This window comes from Canis lupus, chromosome 16 (genome assembly GCF_011100685.1).
Source record: "Canis lupus familiaris isolate Mischka breed German Shepherd chromosome 16, alternate assembly UU_Cfam_GSD_1.0, whole genome shotgun sequence".
Taxonomy (NCBI): domain Eukaryota; kingdom Metazoa; phylum Chordata; class Mammalia; order Carnivora; family Canidae; genus Canis; species Canis lupus.
In genome coordinates this window covers 36,891,705-36,911,675 of record NC_049237.1, presented here as the reverse complement: position 1 = coordinate 36,911,675, position 19,971 = coordinate 36,891,705, and the positions used below count along the sequence as shown (strand labels likewise).

General features: G+C 42.7%; 1 protein-coding gene across 3 annotated transcripts in view; it reads right to left on the bottom strand.

Moving 5' to 3' along the window:
- Window positions 1-19,971, bottom strand: part of PRAG1 (PEAK1 related, kinase-activating pseudokinase 1) — a 58,360-nt gene that overhangs the window by 12,412 nt on the left and 25,977 nt on the right. For all 3 annotated transcript variants that reach the window (XM_038560225.1, XM_038560226.1, XM_038560227.1), the window contains one exon: window positions 8,389-8,546. In XM_038560225.1, the coding sequence (XP_038416153.1) occupies window positions 8,389-8,546 (158 nt within the window). The remainder of the gene's footprint in view (window positions 1-8,388; window positions 8,547-19,971) is intronic.

Genomic DNA, 19,971 nt, shown 5'->3' with positions numbered 1-19,971 from the left:
GTCCCCAAAATAAAACACCTCTAAGGCAGAGGGCTCTCTTGCTTCCACAGATTCTCTACCCTAGTTCCCTCAGCTGCCCCTGGGGTCAACTTTTCAAACTGTAAGGATAGCAGGAATCTTAAAAAAAAAAAAAAAAAAAAAAATCTGTAACACTTCTTATTCCCTAGATTACCAAAGAGAATCAAGAGGTTCTGCTTTCACACCAAAAATAACTTGTGTGTTCAGGCAGTTGGAAGGAAGTGATTTTTCTCCCTTGCCCTATGGGTGTTCTCTCGATTTCCTGTGGGAACTGTGTTAGTCAGCGGCTTTGATCAGATCTACAGGTAAATCTGGCAAGGAGTACTGGGTATTAGGGGGAAAGTGGTTCATTTTCCTTTATTTCTGAGATGCTAGGTGTTGGTCACCCAACAAAGCCCGTACTGATCAGAGGAGGTCACTGCCTAAGAGTGCTCCCCAACCACACACGTCCCCAGCAGGGCAGGGCTGTAGTTACCGGAACCTCATCCAGGGAAGTGAGGCTCACCCGAAATGTGCACGTTACCCGTATCATTAGGAGTTATGTACACATACTGTGATTTTGAAGTTAAAAAAAACATTGCTTAGTTCTGTAACAGGCATGACCATCTTCTGACCTGAGGCATTCTTCTTAACTTATGGTTTCTCCCTCTCTCCTCTCTCTCTCTTTCTTTCTCTTACAGTTTCTTAAAGTTTTTCTCCAGATTTGGAACCATAGCTAGTGAGAAGAACACACTTCACTCTGAGATCCCCCGGGGCACCTCAGGACCACATAACAGCTCAGCTGGTAGTATTCCCAGGGCTACTCGGAAAGAGATGTCAACATGTGGCCCTTCTCGATGAAACTGATTTCTCTATCATGAAAAAAGCAGTACCTATTTGCTATGGGACCAGAGGGCTCCCGTGAAGACCCACTCTGATTCTTCTAGTTGCTTCACTCTTACATGGGGAGCCTCCTCATGAACACGGCCATAGGCAACACAGCAGCTTGATTCCTACTACAGTTGACTCTTGAATGAATGGGGTCAGAATGAATGAGTCCACTTACACGTGGTTTTTTTTTCTTTTAAATAAATACAGTACAGTACTGCAAATACATTTTCTCTTCCTTATGATTTTCCTTTCTCTAGCTTACTTTATTATAAGAACATAGTATAGGGCAGCCTGGGTGGCTCAGCGGTTTAGCGCCACCTTTGGCCCAGGGCCTGATCCTGGAGACCCAGGATCAAGTCCCACGTCGGGCTCCCTGCATGGAGCCTGCTTCTCCCTCTGCCTGTGTCCCTGCCTCTCTCTCTCTCTCTCTCTCTCTCTGGGTGTGTGTGTGTCTCTCATGAATGAATAAATAAAATCTTAAAAAAGAACATAGTATATAATACATACAACGTACAAAATATGTGTTGTTTATGTTATGAGGCTTCTGGTCAATAGTAGGCTATTAGTAGTTATATTTCTGGGGAGTCAAAAGTTATATTTGGATTTTTGACTGTGCGGGGGGGTTGGTGCTGCAACCCCTATGTTTTGTCAGGGTCAAATGTATTTGCAACAGCTGACACACTCTGCATTTAGAAAAGCCAGAAAGAAGAGGGGATGAATATGCCTTGACACCTAAAATAGTTGCAAAAGTCACAGGCAAACCACTGGTTCAGGAAAATGTGCCTAAAAAAGTCCTGAAAAATGTTGGCCAACAGCCTGTATTCTCAGGACTCAGATTCAACAGCAATGAGAAGAATTCAAATATGTCCTGGTTTTATGCTGGTGTTAGATCACCCCGTTTCCAAATTCTGGCTTATAGCTAAGAGTATAAAAAAGGTGAGAAGAATGGAAAATACTTTTCTGGGAAGTTTGCCTCCATTACAGTTACATCATTGGTAGGTTTTTAAATGGCTTTTTTAGACTAATTGGGCCAGAGAACTCCAAACCCCAGCTCCTACATTTTTCTTCCAATTTCCTATTCTGCATATAAAGCCAGTAGCCAACCACAGAGTAGAACACCTCTGCATCTCTACAGTGCGTGTGTTTCAGAGAAGAAAAAGTGTTTCTAGTGGGGAAGTGACACATCACATATGGTGTGCTGGCTGGGATCTTACAAAGACCAAGGGGAAGGTACACTAGCTTGGGACCATTATATTTAGAAAGCAGAGAAGAAATCAGGATTTCAGTGGCTGGGATAAAACAGCTTAAAGCCAAGCAGAAAAACAGGCCAGAAGTTCAAACGTAGTACTGTGATGTTTTCTTTATTATAGAGTCCTCTCCTTTGCTGGGTTTTAATAGCTACTTTCATTGTTCTCTTCAGCCAAAATGAGAGGTAAGCTTATGCAGGAAGTGGTCAGTCCAGTTTTGAGCTGTGTGAATGAGCCTGTCTGGCTCCCTTGGTGCACAGCTCTGCCTTCTGACAGCAGCTGGCTAGAGCAAACAGAGGCCAAGGGTAGAGTCATGGTAAGGGGTACCTAAGCTCCAAATCCTTAGCTTTTGGGTCTAGCTATTCTCCAACTGCAGGTAACGTGAAAGCAAATTGACTTTTCTTTTGTTTGAAAAACTTGGAGTGTTCTATGGACCATTTTTCAAAATGAGAATACAGATTGTATAGCTGGAAATGGCTATATAGATTTATCTATTCATTCATCTACTGTTTCCTGAGCACCTACTAAATGCAAGGCCTAAGGAAAAAAGCAGATGGATAAAAACTCTCCTATGGCCTGTGGCCTCACTCAGTGAAAGCCACCTAGGTGGGCACCTTGCCAATGGTGCACACAAGTGGCACTCTTGCGGGTTTCTGCCAAAACCCTCTTCCCACCCCAATGAGACGTGAAGCGGGTGGCAGAGGGAATGTTCTACCCTCCTATGTAGCTTTTTCCTCCAAAGAAAAATAGTGCAAACTCTTGTTTGGTCACACAATCAGAAAGGCTCAACAATTTTCAAAAGCTAAAAAAATAAAAGGCAGCCAAGTATCCCTTCAAAAGGATCCCTTGCTTTCTCAAGAAGGTAAATGCGGCCTGAAAATGGAAGCATATTATTAACATTTTACAACTGGAAGGAAAATGTGGCATTTGCGAGGAGTCTCTCTGGAACACTTAATCATCCCAAGAGACAACAATCAAGATGTGAATGCAATTTACATGCAAAAGAGGAGAAGCCCTGGCTCAGGAAAACTGGCTCATGGAAAGCAGTCCATGCCCACTGCCTCAGTGTGGCTCCAGAACCCTGCACTTTCAGTCTCCTGTGAGAGCACAATCATTTACAGTCTTCTCCCAAATTAACAGCAAAATTAAAAGTTAGTTCAAAGTATTTTCACATGCTGTTGATGGAAGCATACAGTGACATTTTGCAGGATAATTTGGGAACTTCTATTTAAAATGCCTATACGTTTTGACATATCAGTTCCACTTCTCTTAAGAACTTATCTTACAGATATGTCCACCAAATTATCTCAAAGTGTGCCACAGGGCCTTACTGGAGACTGATAATGAAAATCACCTAAACATGCATTGTTAAGATAGGGGTTTACCAATTTGCACCATGACAAAATATGCAGCATTAAAAAAAATGAGATAAATTTAGAGGTTCTGATTTGAAAGACTTCATGATAAACTAAGTATAAAAATGTGTCAAATTGAGGTTTATGATATTTTAAATATGGATAAAAATTTCTGAGAAAATACAGAAAAGTATGCTCAAATATGTCAAAAGTGGGAGTTGGCTTAGAGGGTATCTAATGACTTTGATTTTTCAACTCATGTCTTTCCCCATCATGTGAATTGTTATCATGTACTGACCCTACTGAAGTAAAAATAGGTATTTTAAAAATTCAGTTTAAAGGGAATTGTTTAAACTAAGGTAAAGCTTCACTTTTGTGATTCTGTAAAGGTTCAGGCCACAGACAATATTAAAAATGAGTATCTTCTCCTTGGGATAGCTTCTTCATCCTTCACTAATAAATCACTAATAATGGGGCACCTGGGTGGCTCAGTGGTTGAGCGTCTGCCTTTGGCTCAGGGCATGATCCCAGGGTCCTGGGATTGAGTCCTGCATTGGGATCTCCGTGAGGAGACCGCTTCTCCCTCTGCCTATGTCTCTGCCTCTCTCTCTCTGCATCTCTCATGAATAAATAAATAAAATCTTTTAAAAATAAATAAATCAGGGGATCCCTGGGTGGCGCAGCGGTTTGGCGCCTGCCTTTGGCCCAGGGCGCGATCCTGGAGACCTGGGATCGAATCCCACGTCGGGCTCCCGGTGCATGGAGCCTGCTTCTCCCTCTGCCTATGTCGCTGCCTCTCTCTCTCTCTCTCTGTGACTATCATAAATAAATTAAAAAAAACAAAATTAAAATAAATAAATAAATAAATAAATCACTAATAAATCTAATAAATCTCCCAGAACAGGACTCACGACTCAGCCTCTCTCCATAGGGGTGGGGGATGAGGGAGGGCCTAACCATCCACATTAGAGCAAAACACCAAATGTAATGTGTTAGACCAAACCTGCCAATTTGGGATCCAGTGCTCTGATGGCCCATTTGATAGAATACACTAATTTCAGCTGGCGGGTTTTAGATGCCTTTTTCAGGGCCGTTTTTTTCTTCCTACAGTGTCCCAGGTAACAGCCTGAGCAGAGGAGCAAATGCTCATAAGGTCAGGCTGTCACTGCTCACTGATGTCTGATCTTTATGGACTTCTGGTCTCTCCTCCTCACAGCACCCTCCACCCCTCCCTGCCCACTTCCTGGCTTGATTTTGTTCCCCTTGGCACTTACTGCTGTCTGACATGCTAGCTTTATCGTTTTCCTTGTTCCATCTCCATCCACTGCAATGTGAAAGAAGAGACTGGGCATTTTTTTGTCATTGTTGTATGTTCAACATCTAAAACTGTACCCAGCACAAGGATTCAACAAATCTCTATCGAATCAATGACTGCATTAATGTATATATTTAAAACAATCCTCTGGGCCTTAATACTGAAAAGGAAGTTGGCTACTGTTAAGATATTTCATTAACTCGGTTGTATCCCTGGTTTGTTAGCTATAAAAATACTAACACTGACCTGGTACATACCTTCATGTGAATTCATACCTATATTCACTGTGTGGTTAGATCTCTTATCTATTGCTTGTGCCAACAGTTTCAGTTCAACAGAGCACTTTCTAATCCTCCTGTACTGTGGGAACCTGGCATCTGTGATGTTTGTTAAACTGTGGAACTGAAGTTTAACATTATCCTAAATCAAAAAAGGAAAATGATCCTAATGTGACATTAGGTTTACCTATTTAAAAGGAACCATTTAAAGCATGAGAGTCTTCTGATGACCATTTGTTTCTTGCTTTGTTTTCTGATGAGCATTTGGGATGGCCATTTAGCTGACCACTTTGCCTCACATCCATTCACTACAGATAACTTCTTGGCAGCATTTGTGGATCTGTCCTGACACATGCAGTTTGTCCCTCCCAAACCAAGCATAAACCAAACAACTGCTTAGGCAGATTTTTCCTTCCACTGAGTTGATACACTGTTCAATGGAATTGCCCGCACAGACAAATGGGAAAACAGATGTGCTCTGAGGAGTAGGACATGCATACAAGCATAAAGCAGTGAAATTAATATTGATATAAAATGATACTTTGTAAACAGAAAATTTAGACACCCTAGTTTTTTAAATGCAACAAAGTTATAGATTTCAATTCTGTTTGTTTTTTTCATAAAATTTTTTTAAGGATTTATTTATTTATTTGAGTGAGAGAGAAAAAGAGTGCATGTGCATGCACACATGGAGGAGATGGGCAGCAGAGGGAGAAAGAAACATTAGCAGACTGCACTGAATGTGGAGCCTGATGCGGAGCTCAATCTCACCGAGATCAGGATCTGAGCCAAAACCAAGAGTTGGCTGCTTAACTGATTGCACCACCCAGGCGCCCCATTTCTTATAAAATTTAAAACTTTTGGGGGGGTTTGCCACAAAACCCAAATAGTAGAAAACTAACTTTAACCACTAACCCTGATAAGCTTCCAAGAAGTTTACACAAACTATTATTATGATATACTCTGGAATGACTTTGGCCTCAACTCACTCAGGTCAGCCTTTACCATAGATACAAAAACTCTGCGAAATGCATCTCTTTTCATTACTGGATTCTTACCAACAAAGCAAATAGTCTAATAGTATCCTTTGACTTAATATTTATTAGAGAAGTAGATACTACATTCTGGTCTCCAGGAACTTCAGCGTGAACCAACTCTACCTCTCTTATTCAGATCCACTCTCTCAGCTTCGGTATTAGATATCAAATAGTCACAAAAGGCGTGATAGATAAATATTTCAATATTATTTTTATGAGGTAAAAAGCAAGTAAGAATTCATGGGATTGAAAGATAATTGTTCAGGACGAGATCTAAAGCAAGCCGCCTTGGTTAACGTTGAGAAGCAGACTGAAGGGTTTCTCACATTCATGACCAGTGGTTCTGGATAGTCTCCAGATTAATGTTTAACAGATGTTACAAAAGGAGGGTGGAGAAAGAAAGCATGGTCCGGGTTACAGAGCCATAAGCAGGAGCAGCAGCTAGAAATGGTTCACTCTAAGGACCCAGAGTCTGGTAACAAGGTAGATATTTTTTGTTGATCTAGGAATCTAAATTTGGAAGTGCATTTCCATTGAATGACAGGCTCATGATAAAAGGAGAACCATAAAATAGATTTTTTAAAATTAGAAAACATCTGAGTAAGCCATCACCATTGTATCTATAAATCCCCAGTGGCTCCGTATTTCCCACTTCCACACATTGGTTTTCAGAGCTTTGTATAATCATCTAGCCTCTATCTTATACCAACTTCTAGTCCCATCTTCCCCCTGCCTGCTTCCACAAAAGTGCGTCAAGTGGTCCTACCTTTCCCCCAGAATGTACTGCTAACCCTGTGCCTTTGTTCCTCCTTTGTCATTTCTGTAACCTGCAAAGCCCTTTCCTCCCTCGAACTCCTTAATTCTAACCACACTTGCGAAGAGCTGAAGTGCCATCTTCTGTAAACGTCTTCCCTCTACCTTTCCACAGCCCTCATTGGCTCCTCTCTCTTCCGGAAGCCTTGATAAACACTCATGTTCTGGGAAGCCCAATCTCCTAGATTAGACCAGCCACCCAGAGGGCACGTGTTTCAGTCCTATCTTCCTAGCTAGACCTGAAGAGTCCTGAGAGCAAACATCATTATTTGCTGGTACTGACTAGTCAAGTGCCCAGACAATTAAGTAGAGTTCCCATTGACATGAGCTAGCTGGTGGCCATGGGACTCCACTCTACACTGCTCCCTCAGCATTGGTCATAATCCCCAAGATAGCAGGTCAGGGCATAGGGTCCAACGGTTTATGCACCTAGCCCAACCCCCTGTGGAATAATCCACCTCACAGAATTTTTGCACAATTGGATGGCAAAAGAAGGAAGCCCAAAGATGTAGCCTCTTTGGCTACATCCCCCCCCCCCAAATCAAGACTAAGAGATTTCCTGTTTTTAAGTCTGAGCTATCAGAAATTTCCCATAAGAACAGACCACAGACTCACAGAACATATGCTCTAGACTTAGCAGTACTCATATTTCCAATGGAAATATGTCAGTGATTGTGATTTTATGATGGAAGCCTCGATGCCAAAACTACCTACTGGGAAGAAATATTTCCACAGGAGTGAGAAAGGGCGTCACGTTAGCACATGTTGAAACCTAACATGCTAAAGCGAGTATAAGAGACACACAGGAGAGGACACACAAGCACACAAAGAATGTTGAAATGGTGAGAGGTTTTAATACTACCCATTACAACTGCAGAAACACAAGAGCGTGCTCAGAAATGTGCTCTGTCAAGACGTACCCACCTATAACGCCTTAGAGCTTCATCCAGGGAGTGGGATGGATGGTAACCTAATGAAAACTCCATGCTTTAATCCAACAAACATTTATGTAAGCACCTGCTGTGTCTAAGGAAGTGTGTACGTGTACGCACATGTATGTGCACTCATGCACACGAAGGAGCGAAGGAGATGAGGGAGAAGCAGAGAGAAAGAAACACGGAGGCTGAGAACTTGTGGTTGGCATGCACCTAATCCCCCAAGAACCAATCCCGAGGACAGAAATGCAGACCAGACCTATACATAAATGGCTCATCAGCCCAGGAATCAGTGAATGCATGGTGTGTAAGTGGAAAGAGCAGCACAGCATGAGGTACCTTGTCACCTATCCAACAGGGAATTAACGCCAACTGCTCCTGGGTGGAGTCTACCTTATGGGGAAAGCAGAACCAAGATAGTAGGTCTAGCTCGGCCATTCCAAATCTGGGCAGTGTGGCCAGGACTGGCCTTCCAGACTCAGGAGAATCTAAGCCTCCCCGTCAAGGTCAAGTCTGTTACCTCCATCACTGCAGGTCCTGGAGTCTGAGGCCAGACTGTCCGTGGAACCCGTGGTGAAGTTGACGTGGACGCCCCTGCAGGGAGGGCTGAGGCTCTCTGCAGAGCCCTGGCTCACTTTTTCCAAATCAGAGCTGCTCTTGTTCATCTTCAAAAGGTGCCTGGGAAAGATAAGAACAAACAATAAAAGCAATTAATTTGGTTTCTATTCAAAAACCAGGTGATGGGTCATGAATCCACTATGCTCCTGCAGCCTGAACAGTGCCAGGAAGTTTTGAAAAAAAAGGATTTTGGGACGAGAGAACGGGCACTCCTTTGAAACCTTATGCACATGAATAGTGGGAGATTTCTCAAATGTGGTTAGGAGGAGTGAGTCTTCGTAAATGTAGACAAATGTCAAAATCCGGATTTGGGATGAACTGCCTTCATATTCTGACCCTGTTGGCCAAAACATTTATGTCGCCTATTATAACATCTCTACAAAGAAAAACTCGAACATTATCATACAAGTCAATGCAGAGAGATATACAGAGCTTGGGTAGCTTTTTTAAGATCACAGGACACAGGAAGTGCAAATTAGGACTAAAAAGGTGGGATTTCTTTTTGTCTGGTACTCTCTTGACAGAGCTTCAAAGGGTATAGGTTGTTCCTTGGAATTAAGGAAAACTTTATATCAATTTAACCAGATTTTAGTGCAATACTCAGAAACATGTTAACATAACTCTTCTTCCTCAAGTACAGAATCTGCCCTTAGGCTTTCTATGAAACCTTTTGTTGCATCTCTGAGACACCATTCCCAACATATCAGGGACCGGAATACCAAGTTCAAGAGAAAAATAACTTGCCTTGGCGAAAACAATGCCATTATCAGATAGAGCGGTTAGCTTATTGATTTCTCCTTCCCTTTTTCCAAGGACTACATGAATATTCACTCTGACCTGACATTTTCACCACACAGTGAGGCAGACCACAATCAATCTAGCTCTCTCCCTGCTGGTGGTAACCCAGATTTGTCTGAACTGATGCTTCCTTGATGACATTCCTGTTCCCACTACAGCAGATCTATACCTCAATATCTGTTGTAGGAAATACACAATGCAGTATTGATTTGGCATCAGAACCGCCTTATTTAATGCACATGACCTTACAGTCAAGAATTTATCGATTGTTCTTTGTGTTCAATATTGCCAGGTCCCGTATCGGTCTTCAGTCATGGGGATCCCTTGCTTATTGCCAGAAAAGTTTCCAGAAAGTTTGTTAGCTACCATGAAGACACTCTTCAGGAACACATACTTCTCCTCACCCCCAATTCTTAGAACCACATTAAAGACTATGTTACAGCTGCCAAATGGAAGTTGTGACAGTGATGGCAAGGTTACGATTAATACTCTTCCTCACTTTTTAACGTCACTGTAGAGCTCTGGGAAACATCAGATCCGTAGGAAGTGCCATGGTAGTAGATTATCTTTATTTTACCCTCGGGCAAAGTAAAATCATAGAAAGTTTTGTAAAACTATTTTTAGTCTCATCAGATCCATCAATCATGGCTTTCACAGGTGAAGCCTAGATATGCAGTTGTGAGTAATGGACAACTCCTTGGTCCAGAGAGAAGCCAGCTCTGTGGCAGTGCAACTCCCCAAACCCCTCCAAAGTGGCCTCCGGTGTCTCTTGGTCCTCAGACCCGGAAAACTGCCATGGGAGAAATTCCAGCACCCGAGCTGCTAAGCTGGCAAAGCTCCCACTCTACAACCTAGAAAAACACTGAAAGAAGTGTATACAAATATATTAAACTAAAAAATACATAAATATGTATATGTGTCAGTATACACACACGCGCACACACACACACACACACACACACACACACACACCTTGGATACATGTCCTTGAGCAATATTCAAATCACTAGTAGTGAATGAATGGCTAAGTCAATTTAGTGAGGCACGGCAGTTTACCAGTAGTTTATTTTAACAAAACATACTGCTAGGTGACCAGAAAATATGCAAATATTATAGTAAGGATTTTTGAAACATTATTTTGTGAAACTTTTGTTTCAGCTGTGTGCTTGTTGGATCAGGATAGTAAATATATTCCTTATTGTGGATCATTGTTTAAAAACAAGGCTAAAAATCATTGCTCAAGAATAGAGGTCAGCAAACATTTCCTTAAAGGGGTCAGATGGGTAGATATTTTCAATTTTAGGCTTGTGGATCACATGGGCTCTTTACAGTTATTCAACTCTGCTGTTGGAGCAGGAAAGCAGTAACAGACTACATGTAAATGAATGGGCATGTTTTCTAACAAAACTTTACTTACAAACAAAGATGACCACACTGCATAGATGGTAGATTACTGACCCCTGATCTAAATCAGCTTTGTCCAATAAAATTATAGTGCAAGTCACACATGAATGCATAGTTTTAAACTTTTGTAGCCAAATTATAGGTGAAATTATTGTAATATATTTAACAAAATATATAAAAATATTGTCATCTCAATAGGCAATGAGTATAAAAATCATTAATGAGATCTTTTACATTTTTTTTCATTCTAAGTCTTTAAAGTCTGGTGTGTATTTTACACTTACAGCACAATGCAATTTAGACTAGCCACATTTTAAGCTACTGGCTACTCTACTATACAGTGAAGATCTAAAAAAACTCATACATGTACAAGGCTCTTCATGATGTTACTAATAGCAAAAACAGAATCAGAAACAGTCCGGTGTCCATCAATAAAATAATGGATACATTGTAGTATAGTCTTATAATGGAATGATATAGAATTAAAAAATAAATGAACTTGATTTTAATGTACCAATATTGAAATGATTCTTAAATGTTGAATGTTAAAAGTAACTTGCTGCAAATTAAAAATTGCAATGAGCTCCCACCAGTCAGGATAAAAAAGATAAGAAATAATAAATGTTAGAGAGGATATGGAGAAAAAGGAACCCTCATGCACTGCTGGTGGAAACTAGTGCAGCCATTGTGGAAAAGAGTATGGAGGTTCCTCAAAAAATTAAAAATAGAAATACCATATGATCCAGTAATTCTACTTCTGGGTATTTACCTGAAAACAAAAACAGCAACAACAACAACACTCTGAAAAGATACATGCACCCCTATGTTTATTGCAGTATTATTTACAATGGCCAAGATAAGGAAGCAACCAAAGTGTCCACAGGAGGATAAACAGATAAAGGAGAGGTGGTACATATATTCAATGGAATATTACTCAATCTTAAAAAAGAATGAGAACTTGCCTTTTGTAACAACATAGATGTACTCAGAGGGCATCAGGCTAAATGAAATTAGAGAAAGACAAAAATACATGATGATCCCACTTATATGTGGAATCTAAAAAAAAAAAAAATGAACAAACAAAAACCAGGGAAAAATGGACTCGTAAAAACAAAGAACAAAAAGAACAAACTAGTGGTTGTCAGAGGGGAAGAAAGCAAGGGGACAGATGAAATAGGTGAAGGGGATTAAGACGTACAAATTTCCAGTTATAAAATAAATAAATCACAGGGATGAAAAGTACAGTAGAGGGAATACAGTCAATCATATTGTAATAACTTTGTATGGTGACAGATGGTAACTACACCTCATGGTGAGCATTCATAATGTATGTAATTGCCAAATCACTATATTGGTACACCTGAAACTAATATAATATTGTATGGCACCTATACTTCAATTTAAGAAAAAGGAACGGGATCCCTGGGTGGGTCAGTAGTTTAGCACCTGCCTTCGGCCCAGGGCCTGATCCTGGAGTCCCAGAATCAAGTTCCGCATCGGGCTCCCTGCATGGAGCCTGCTTCTCCCTCTGCCTGTGTCTCTGCCTCTCTCTCTCTCTCTCTGTGTCTCTCATGAATAAATAAATAAAATCTTTAAAAAGATAAAAATAAAATAAAATAAAAGGAACATGCAAAAGTCTCAAGTGCAGTGTGATACCATTTAAATAATATTTAAAAATATATAACGATGCTATAATTTTTTGTTTATCATGTATATGTAGTAAAATAGGAATAAGACTCATCAACTTCAAGATAGTGAATACTCTGGGTAGCAATGGGAAACTGAAACACAAACTAGATAAGATGTGATCTGCCACAGTACCTATAATGTTTTCTTTTTAAAAATCTAAAAGGGCAAAATGTGAATAATACTTGAAAAAATCTTTGTGGAGGACACGTGATTTAAATTATCCTTTGAACTTCACTGTATGCTTGAAATATATGATACATTGAAAATGAACATTTCTAGAAGGAAAGAAAATCACTAGGGCCTACATGATCTCAGAGATGGACACAGTCGTTGACCTGCCGCCAAGCCTCTGAAAGGCAAGGGATGGGATGACCCAGCAGGATTTCCAGCAGGCCCCACAGCAGGACAGGCAGATACATTCAGTGAAGGTTAGTAATACCAGAGACTAGCCTTATATATGGAAAAAGTTATTTCTCAGACCTAACGTCTCTTCTGAGACTTCAGAAATTGGTTCTTCCAAATCTAGTCACTATGAGGGAGAAGTCACAAGTTTTGAACTCACCAAGTGAATGCAGACAAAATTAGATTATTCTTGTGGTTGCAGGATAAGCTTTCTATAGCGAGCATGTGCGTGTGTTATGTATAGGGGAGTGGGGAGCCTCCAAAAGTAGACCTCGGTAAATCTCAGTATTCAAGTACAGGTAGAATTTTTATGTTTTCCTGACTTCTGGGAATATTACTGTTTCTCTACTAAAAAGGCTCAAGAAGCCCAGGCTCCCACCAGGTAACAAAAGCCTGATAGGCATTTGGAATGTTCTGGTGTAAATGGGAGGGAAGGGGTAACCCTTTCTGGTAACAGTGAAATCTTGGGCGTGATGACTCCTTTATATGAATTGCATCAAAGATGCAATTGAAAAGCCTGTGTAACGCGCACTCTTAGAGAATTGCCATTTTAAGTAAGGAATGAGCAAAACTACCTCAGATTTCAAAATGAAAGGGGAAGCCTGCCATCAAAGCAGAGACTGACAATCAAGTTGTTTTTGTGGGCTCCATCTAGACATGTGATAGATTTCTTAAGCAACCCCAGAAAAGGCTCAGGATTCCAAAGGTGACTTTTCTGAGCCCTGTTGGGATTGTTTTGTCAGACCTGGCCAAATGACCATCCAAGTGCACCCCAACGATGCACAGCAAGACGCTACTGATTGTTTTTCAAGGCACTTTCCCCTCATTAAGGATAGTTTGCTCTGTCTCTTTCATAAAAGTGGAGCAAACCATCTAGAAGATGCAATCTGATGTCCTGTAATTTAAGGAAGTGGCTTCAACGGGCCGAAACCACACACTCCCCTCTTTCCTCTCTGGGTGGTGAATATTCTTATCAGCTGCAGGGAGAGCATGGCCTGCACAGATGTCTTTGCTCATGCAGCGTGATAAACGACTTGTTCTTCCTCAGACTTCCTTCCCTGCCTCCCCTTGATTAGACATAGTCACAGGAGAGGAGGATGAAATACATGGCCAGTGGCTCCTCTCTTTTGAGACTGGGCCCTGCAGCTGCCGCCCGGTGTTTTGCAGAATGGCTTTTCCCCCTATTGTCCCGAGAGAAAGCAGCCCTGCCAGAGTTTTCTCCACACTGTATTGGTAGAAAGCTGGAAAAAATAATCCAGGCGGAAGAACCATCTGCCAGACTTCCTCATTCATAGGAACAAGACTCATCTAAAAATACCCCCGAGCTCTCAGAATGTCCGAAATTCTTAACGGATGCCCAGCCCCAGCGTGCGGCCCGAGCCTCACGGGGCTGCCAGCAGCCTCCTGGGACCACACAGCTTGGACAGGGTGACGGAGGCAAAGGCTCATTGCCACTGCCCTCACTGGTGTCTAGTTCACAATGCATTTGGCCGAGAGCTTTGCACCTCCGGAGCAGAAGCTAGGAAAACCCAAAGCAACACCAGTGCGCAATTTCAGACGCGGACTCACGACCCTAGTATGCAGGCGTGCCAGACCTTCGGGTCGGCCAAGTTCACCGCTAAGCTGGGTGATGACTTGGAGAAGACCTCCCAGCTAGTGCTGAAAGCACAAACAGGTTAGAAGAGCCTATGCACTTTTTTTTTTTTTTTTAGATTGCCCAGAAGAGAAAACAGACTAGTTTGGGATGCAAATAAGTCAAGTCACGCCTAAATCAAAGAATGAGAACCTCTTACCATCCTAGACTCTGGCCGGGCTGCCGTCCTCATGGGCATGGCCTCCCAGAGCCTGGGGACCCGCTGGGCCCGTGGCTGCGGGGTCCCATGGAGCAGCCCTGAGGAGGGTGGCCAGCTTCGGTGGCGGTGGCGGTGGCGGTGGCGGGAGTGCCTTGTCAGCCAGCTGTGAATTCACCGCTCAGAGCTCTCCCCTCAGTTCCTCTCTGACTTTTCTATAAAATGCACTTCCTGCAAAAGCGCACGAAAACAGGGACGGCTCTGCCTCTGACCTGTAGCCTTCAGTCTCCAATTGTCTTGGGCTCCAAGGTTAGCAGCGATTCAAACACACTCTAGGACACAGTCGGTCTCACCCCACTCATTCTCTACTGTGTAGCCACGTTCTAAGGTCAAAATCATTAAATGATTCAAACTGAAATACTGAACTTGCTGGGTGCATAAAACCACCTCATTTTTTTTTTTCTTAATCTTATGCTTCTTTACCTGCAGTGTGTCCCCTGTCCTGTCTATCCTCGATACCATTCCCAGGTTTTTCAAGAAATAAATCTGGACTGCCTACTCTGTGGCGAGCACTGTGTTAGGTGTTGGGGACACAAAAGAGTGAGGAGAGATGATGCCATCCTTGCTTCAACAAACCTACAACCCAGGAGACAAACACTTATCAAGCTCCTCCAAGAAAGTAGATAGAGGGTTCAATCTATACCTTCAGAATAGATTGGCAGCCTTGGGATCGAGCATCCTGACTCCAGATCTTTCTAAAATAGTGATCTCATTATGATGGTTGACCCTGACGAGCCCTATACAGAACTCTTGTTAAGTATTCTGAACCTCGGCCGCCATATCGAATCCTGGGTCCTCCATGGGGACACAAACACACACCTCAGATATTCTTTTGCCAATCTCAATTTCAAACATTTTCCCCCACTGTTTGCATATTAGAACACATGGCTAGACTTCTTGTTTGGGAGAAATAAATTATCACCATTTTGGTTAATAGACTTCTCCTCATAAATCCTTTGCTCCAATTGGGCTCATCTCTCATTGTCCCCAAAGGATTCTGCATTATTGTCCCCTCCTCATTCTGGCTCTGAGGAAACAACAATCTCTCCCTTTCAAACCTTTATATCCTCAAGACCCAGGGTCAGTATCACTTACCTACAAATCCCTCCCAAACTACTGCAGTCTTTTCTGACTGGCCTGTCTCCTCTAGGACGCACACCGAACCGAGTCTGATTCACATCACTGGGCATTAGGTTATAATCCTGGTTAGATTATTCTAATTGTTTCATGTGAAATAGGCTTGTTACCACGCCCCAATTATAAACTGTTTGAGGAGCTGTGTCATACTCAGAATATACTGGAACACATAGTAATTATTAAATACTTCTTGATTAAGTTTATCTGCTTCTGTTTCAATAATTCAGTGGCATCTGGGAGGATAAATGTTTCCTTTCAGTAAAGAATTACATTCGCCTGGCAAAACTTGCAAAAGACAGGAACACTGAGCAAACACTCCTCAATAAAGCGGGATTCAAAAGCTGAACCTTTATCATATTTACAAAATACAACGGCCCCAAAATATCCTAAATTTGCATAAATCTTGTAGTTAATAAAAAATATTTTAAGAGATGGGTAGAGAAAGGCAGATAACTATGCTGGAAAGGTTTTTATTGTTTTTATCTTTGCTTCTCTTTGATGAAAATGCTAAGGGAGTTACTTTCCGAGTATCTTAGGCTAATAAGTCCAGTCTACTCTGGGGGCATGTTTCCCCACTGATTTATTAGCATGTATAAAGATAGGAAATCAGTTTCATTTTCGGTCAGATGACCACAATGTTCCCCACGGTGCAGGCTTATTAATTTGCATTTGCAGTTAATGCACTAGTGACTTTCACAGCTCTACAAGCTGAAAAACCCTTTGGTTCAACCTGATGATGAATGCAGTCTGCATTCAGTGGAAACCATTTAAAAATAGGAATAAAGCCATACTTACTTTTAAAGATAGGGACGTGCACATGCATGCATTCAGGTCAGTTGTGAGTTTTAGGGAAGGTAAAAATGCTTGAATTGGTCAAATGGAAATTTAAAGGCATTTGCCCGGACTATATACAGATATACTTTGGCACTGAGAGAAACACATGTTTCGACAGGATCGCCTTTCAGGTCTCAAAAATTAATGTTCCTTAATCTGTGGTTCCAGTTGGCATGGTACTTTTTTGTGTACTTTCCTAGAGAAGCTCTGGGCTGCCTGGTGCTGGAGGAAGGCAGACAGAGGTTTGGAGTTACCTGGAGTGAGGAGCTTTGAGCTGAGGCTGAGGACAGGCCAGGAGTTGTTAAGGAGCAGGTAAGAGAGACTCCATCACCAGTGTGCTACACTTTCATCTCCAAAATGCTCACCTAAGAACGGAGGCCCCAAGTCCTGGCCTGGAAAGTCAAGGAGGAAGCTCTTTCAGGTGTTCACACGCAGGCAGAAAGTAAGATGAAAAGGAGATGAGGAACAAGTGGACGACCAAGCAACTGCAATCAGCAGAGGGGCACCCCACCACCAGCCCACCCACAGGCCAGCACAGTGCAGGAGGACTTGCAGGAGCCTTTGGGAAGAACAGCCACACAAGCATTTGCAGAACTTCCCAGATGGATTTCAGAGTCATCTAGGAAGCTTCTTGATGGGGTGGTTAAGGCCATGAACACAGGGGCTCTGCTGCCTGGTTCGGAGCCTGGCTCCACTGCCTACTGGTTGTGTGCCTTGGAAAAGGTACTTCATCTCTGTGCTTCAGCTGCCCATCCAGCTCTTTCCTTTCCTTTCCCTTTCCCTTTCCCTTTCCCTTTCCCTTTCCTTTCCTTTCCTTTCCTTTCCTTTCCTTTCCTTTCCTTTCCTTTCTTTTTTTAAATTTATTTATTCATGAGAGACACAGAGAGAGGCAGAGACATAGGCAGAGGGAGAAGCAAGCTCCCTGTGGGGAGCCCAATGCTGGACTCAATCCCAGGACCTGGGGACCATGACCTGAGCCAAAGGCAGACGCTTGACCACTGAGCCACCCACGTGCCCCTAGCCCATTTCTCCTAATGGGGATACCAACAATACTTTTCTCATGGGGCTATTGGCAAGGTTCATTGAGTTAAAATTTGCTACGTACCAAAAAATGCATCAGGTGTACAGAAAGTGTTACTTATACAGAAAGATGGATGGATGGATGGATGAATGGTGGATGGGTGGATGGATGGATGGAGAGAAGAGACAGAGGGAGGACTTCAGGAGCCTCCAGTAAACTGAGTAATTCTACTACCAGGACAGAAACAGAAAACACTACGTGGGTTACAGATTCCACTCTGACACCTCTACTTTTATAATAGAACTTAAAAGAGACTCAAAGGGGCATCTGGGTGGTTCAGTCGGTTGGGTGTCTGACTTCTGCTCAGGTTATGTTCCTGGGGTCCTGGGCTTGGGCTCTGCACTCAAGGAGTAGTCTACTTCTCCCTCCCCGTCTCCCTTTGCCCCACCTTCTGCTTGTGCACTCTCATGTACACTCTCTCTAATAAATAAAATATTTAACAAAAAAAAAAGAGAGAGAGAGAGACTCAAAGAAGAAAGTTCATCTGGATAATGCTTTGAAGAAACGTATTATAATAACTAGAACTGATCTGTCCATCAACCAGACCTCAGTGTGAATCTATGATTTGAAACATTGCTAATGTGTAGCATCGCCCCACACTCAGGGCTCACATACTCCACAGCTGACCAGGTTGCTTAGCTCCATCATACACAAATTAAAACACAAAAGAACCTCTTTTATTATATTAGCCTGCCTCCCCCTGTAAGAAAGAACCTCCCACAATTCCTTCCCCCTTCATACCACCTCTCCACCCCCAGTGGAGGACTCTGGTGATTGAGGAAACCAAAGCAATAGCAAATTCGTACTCACCAACTTGGGAATTACTCTTCTTCAACTCCTGACCTAGCCTTCTTGGAACTCGTCCACCAATACAATCTGTGCCTGACCAGAATCTTTCTGTTTCTAGACTACTGGTTTTGGCAACGACACTTGCAGAATTATCTTTCCCTCTTTCTCTTGATTCAGCAAATGCTCCCAGTCCACTTTGTGACCCAGTTTCTCAGCCCAACTATTGGCTTAAGAAATCTGTGTGTAATTTATATTAGACGTTGTTCCTATCCTCCTGGCTTGGGAGAGTTGGGATATTTGTAACAAAACCATTAGAAGATCTCTTTCTCCACTCTCTACTCTGGCCCAGTCTGTTGCCTAAAATGGATGTTTTTTTTTTCCCACTCCCAGGTCACCTCGTCAGCCCTCCATTAACTGCTCCTTGACAGCTCCATTTCCCTGGACTCAGCCCCGGCTGAAACCTCCCCCAACCTAGGTAAGGGTTCTTTTCACCCAACTCCAATGTGGCAAAGGTGGGGGGAGGGGTGCTTCCCTACACCACTCATTTCCATCAGCTGGGTGTCCTACCATTCAACTCAGTTCTGATCCTAGTACCCGGAGACAGCATCAGATCCTGCAGGTTAAGGGCTCGGAACCACTAAACTGCCTGCCCTCTGTTGCAGATGACAACTGCAGGTCCACGTCATCACCTGTGCTCCTGACCAACAGGCTATATAGATCCGAGGTTCCAATGACCTCTTCCTCGGGTCTGATTCATTCGTTAGAGCAGTTCAAAGAACCCAGAGAAACACTGCATTAGCAGAATATAACCCAGGAGCAGCCAGATGATAGAGATGCATCGTGCAAGGTGCAGGGAAAGGGTGCCGAGCCTCCATGATCTTGGCAGGGGCACCACTCTGCCCGCATCTCCACAGGTTCACCAACCTCGTAGCTCTCCAAACGCCATCCTTCGGGGTTTTATGGACGCTTCCTGACTGAGGCAGAGTTGATTAAATCATTGGCCACTGAAGACTGATTCAACCTCCAACCCCTCACTCCTCCCCAGAGGCTGGGGGGGTGGGGCTGAAAGTTCCAACCCTCTAATCACAGGGTTGATTTCCTGGCAACCAGCCCCCATCCTTAGGTAGGTCCAAAAGTCACCTCATTAACATAATAAAACACACCTTTATGGCTCCTAGGAAATTCTTCACTCAGGAAGCTCCATGGGTTTTAGGAGCTCTGTGCCAGAAACAGGGAGGAAGATCAAACGTTGATTTCTTATTATAAATCACACTGTATCGTACTAGTTAATTCCAAACATTTTCCATCTCCACTCCTGCACCAGGTAGCTCACTGCTTCTTTAGGAAAGTGCATAACCATGCAGCCTGGGGCCACTATTAATTCATGCTTCCTGCCTTCAGCTAGCTTTTTGGGGCTCCCTGGCAATCCTTGCACTTGACCTCCCATCTCAAAGCAGCTATTCCAAACATTCCTCATTCTTCTTGATATTTTTAGTTGCCA